At 44.1% G+C, this 2,525-nt stretch overlaps 1 protein-coding gene and 1 non-coding gene across 2 annotated transcripts in view; one reads left to right on the forward strand and one right to left on the reverse strand.

The window, feature by feature from the left end:
• Positions 1 to 2,525, forward strand: part of CASP8AP2 (caspase 8 associated protein 2) — a 52,254-nt gene that overhangs the window by 8,313 nt on the left and 41,416 nt on the right. Inside the window, exon 2 of the mRNA XM_003797525.2 lies at positions 1,267 to 1,349. Within this exon, the coding sequence (XP_003797573.1) occupies positions 1,295 to 1,349 (55 nt within the window). The 5' untranslated portion in view covers positions 1,267 to 1,294. The remainder of the gene's footprint in view (positions 1 to 1,266; positions 1,350 to 2,525) is intronic.
• LOC111727697 lies at positions 2,273 to 2,344 on the reverse strand. Its single transcript, XR_002775181.1, has one exon. It is a non-coding gene; the product is annotated as a small nucleolar RNA SNORD113/SNORD114 family (small nucleolar RNA).

The raw sequence follows: 2,525 nt of genomic DNA on the forward strand, positions 1-2,525 counted from the left end.
ACAGCTCACAGCAACCTCCAACGCCTGGGCTCAAGCGAGTCTCCTGCCTCCGCCTCCCAAGTAGCTGAGACCACAGGCACCCGCCACAATGCCTGGCTATTTTTTGGTTGCAACCATCATTGTTGCTTGGTGGGCCTGGGCTGGATTCAAACCCGCCACCTTAGGTGTATGTGGCTGGTGCCTTAGCCACTTGAGCCACAGGCGCAGAGCCAATAAGTCTATTCTTTATTTTACTTTTTTTTTTTTTTTTTTTGAGATAGAGTCTTACTCTGTCCCCTGGGTAGAGTGCCATTGTGTTATAGCTCATAGCACCTTAAACTCGTGGGCTTGGACAGTCCTCTTGCTTCAGCCTTGTAAGTATATTTATTAGAGATGGCGTCTTGCTCTTGCTTAGGTTGATCTTGAACTCCTGAGCTCAGGCTATCTATCTGCCTTGTCTCCCAGAGTGCTACGATTATAGGCATGACCCACTGCACCTGGCTAATTTTTCTATTTTTATTTTTATTTTTTGGAGAAAGATTCTCACTTTGTTGCCCTTGGTAGAGTGCTGTGGTGTCATAGCTCACGGCAACCTCAGACTCGGGCTCAAGTGATTCTCTTGTCTCAGACTCCTTAGTTGCTGGGACTATAGGTACCTGCCACAATGCCCAGCTATTTTCAGAGATGGGGTCTTGCTTTTCCTCAAGCTGGTCTTGAACTTGTGACTTGTGAGCTCAGGCAATCCACCTGCTTCGGCCTCCCAGAGTGGTGGGATTACAGGCTTGAGCCACTGCACCGGGCTGTCCCCCCTCCCCCCGTTTTTTTTTTTTTTTTGCCCTGGGTAGAGTGTCATGGTGTCATAGTTTACCGCAGCCTCAGCTCAAGCCATCCCCTTCCTTCCCTCAGCCTCTTAAGTATCTGGGAGTACAGGTGCTGTCTCTGATGCCTGGCTGGTTCTTCTAGTTTTAGTAGAGACTGGGCCTCCCTCTTGCTCAGGCTGGTCTGGAACTCCTGAGCTCTTGTGGTCCCTCCCAACTCAGCCTTTCAGAGTGCTGGACTTATAGACGTGAGCTACTGTTACTGTACTTAGGCCACTAAGTTTTGATAACCCACTACCATCATACTTGTCAGTCATTTATTTTAATGTCATGAGTCTGCTTTTAAGGATGGTAGAGGGTGAAACTTACTCATTGTGTCCACATTTAAATGTTGCTTTTTAACTTGAAATTAGGTTTTATTCTCTGAATTGTGAGGTAGTTTTTAACAGTACAAATTTTTTTCTACTAGGTGGTGACTATCAAAAGGAAATAGGACCATGGCAGCAGATGATGACAATGTTGATGGAACAAGTCTATTTGATGTCTTTTCTGGTAAGAGCTTTTTTTTATTTTTATTTTTTGAGACAGGGTCTCATAATATCACCCTTGGGGAGTGCCATGGCTTCACAGCAACCTCTAACTTTTGGGCTTAAGCAATTCTCTTGCCTCAGCTTCCCAAGTAGCTGGGACTACAGGTGCCCACCACAACGCCTGGCTATTTTTTTTTTTGTTTGTTTGTTTGTTTTGACACAGAATCTCATTATGTCGCCTTCGGTAGAGTCCTGTGGCATCACAGCTCATAGCAACCTCCAACTCTTGGGCTTAAGAGATTCTCTTGCCTCAGCCTCCCATGTAGCCGGAACTATAGGCACCCGCCACAATGCCTGGCTATTTTTTTGTTGTTGCGGTTGGCATTGTTGTTTTTTAGCAGACCCAGGCAGGTTCGAACCCACCAGCAGTGGTGTGTGTGGCCGGCACCGTAACCACTGTGCTACGGGCACCAAACCTGTTGGCATTGGTTTTTAGCAGGCCTGGGCGGGGTTCAAAACCACCAGCCCTGGTCTATGTGGGCAGCACCCTAACCATTGAGCTACATGTGCCGAGCTGGTAAGAGCTACTTCTAATTGTCTTTCTTTCTTTCTATTTATTTATTTATTTTTTGCAGTTTTTTGCCAGGGCCAGGATTGAACCTGCCACCTTCGGTATATGGGGCTAGCACCCTATATCCTTTGAGCCACAGGTGCCACCCTTTCTTTTCTTTTCTTTTTTTTAATGTTTATATGTAGCCATTTATTCTGTTGCAATAATAGGTTTAACATGCATAAAAAATCACCAATCCAGAAGCGAGTACTTTGCTACTTACAGGTTTCTGTGTATATTTTTCAAAAAGATAATAACCAAGACCTTTCTCACTAGAGGATGATTGGATTATTGTGCATCCATTCATTATGATGATGAACAGGAATCTTTTTGTAATGGACCTCAGAGTTAGAGGGTTTAATCAAAATCTTTGATTCAGACACCCCAGGGTACTCATCATAGATTTCTAATTGTCTTTCTAAATTTATTTTTTATTTTTTTAATTTGTATTTATATATTTATTTATTTTTTTAAAATTTATTTATTTATTTTTTTTTTGAGACAGAGCCTCAAGCTGTCCCCCTGGGTAGAGTGCCGTGGCATTACAGCTCACAGCAACCTCCAACTCCTGGGCTCAAGCGAGTCTCC

Source organism: Otolemur garnettii, unplaced genomic scaffold, assembly GCF_000181295.1.
Source record: "Otolemur garnettii isolate 467f Iridium unplaced genomic scaffold, OtoGar3 scaffold00118, whole genome shotgun sequence".
NCBI lineage: Eukaryota > Metazoa > Chordata > Mammalia > Primates > Galagidae > Otolemur > Otolemur garnettii.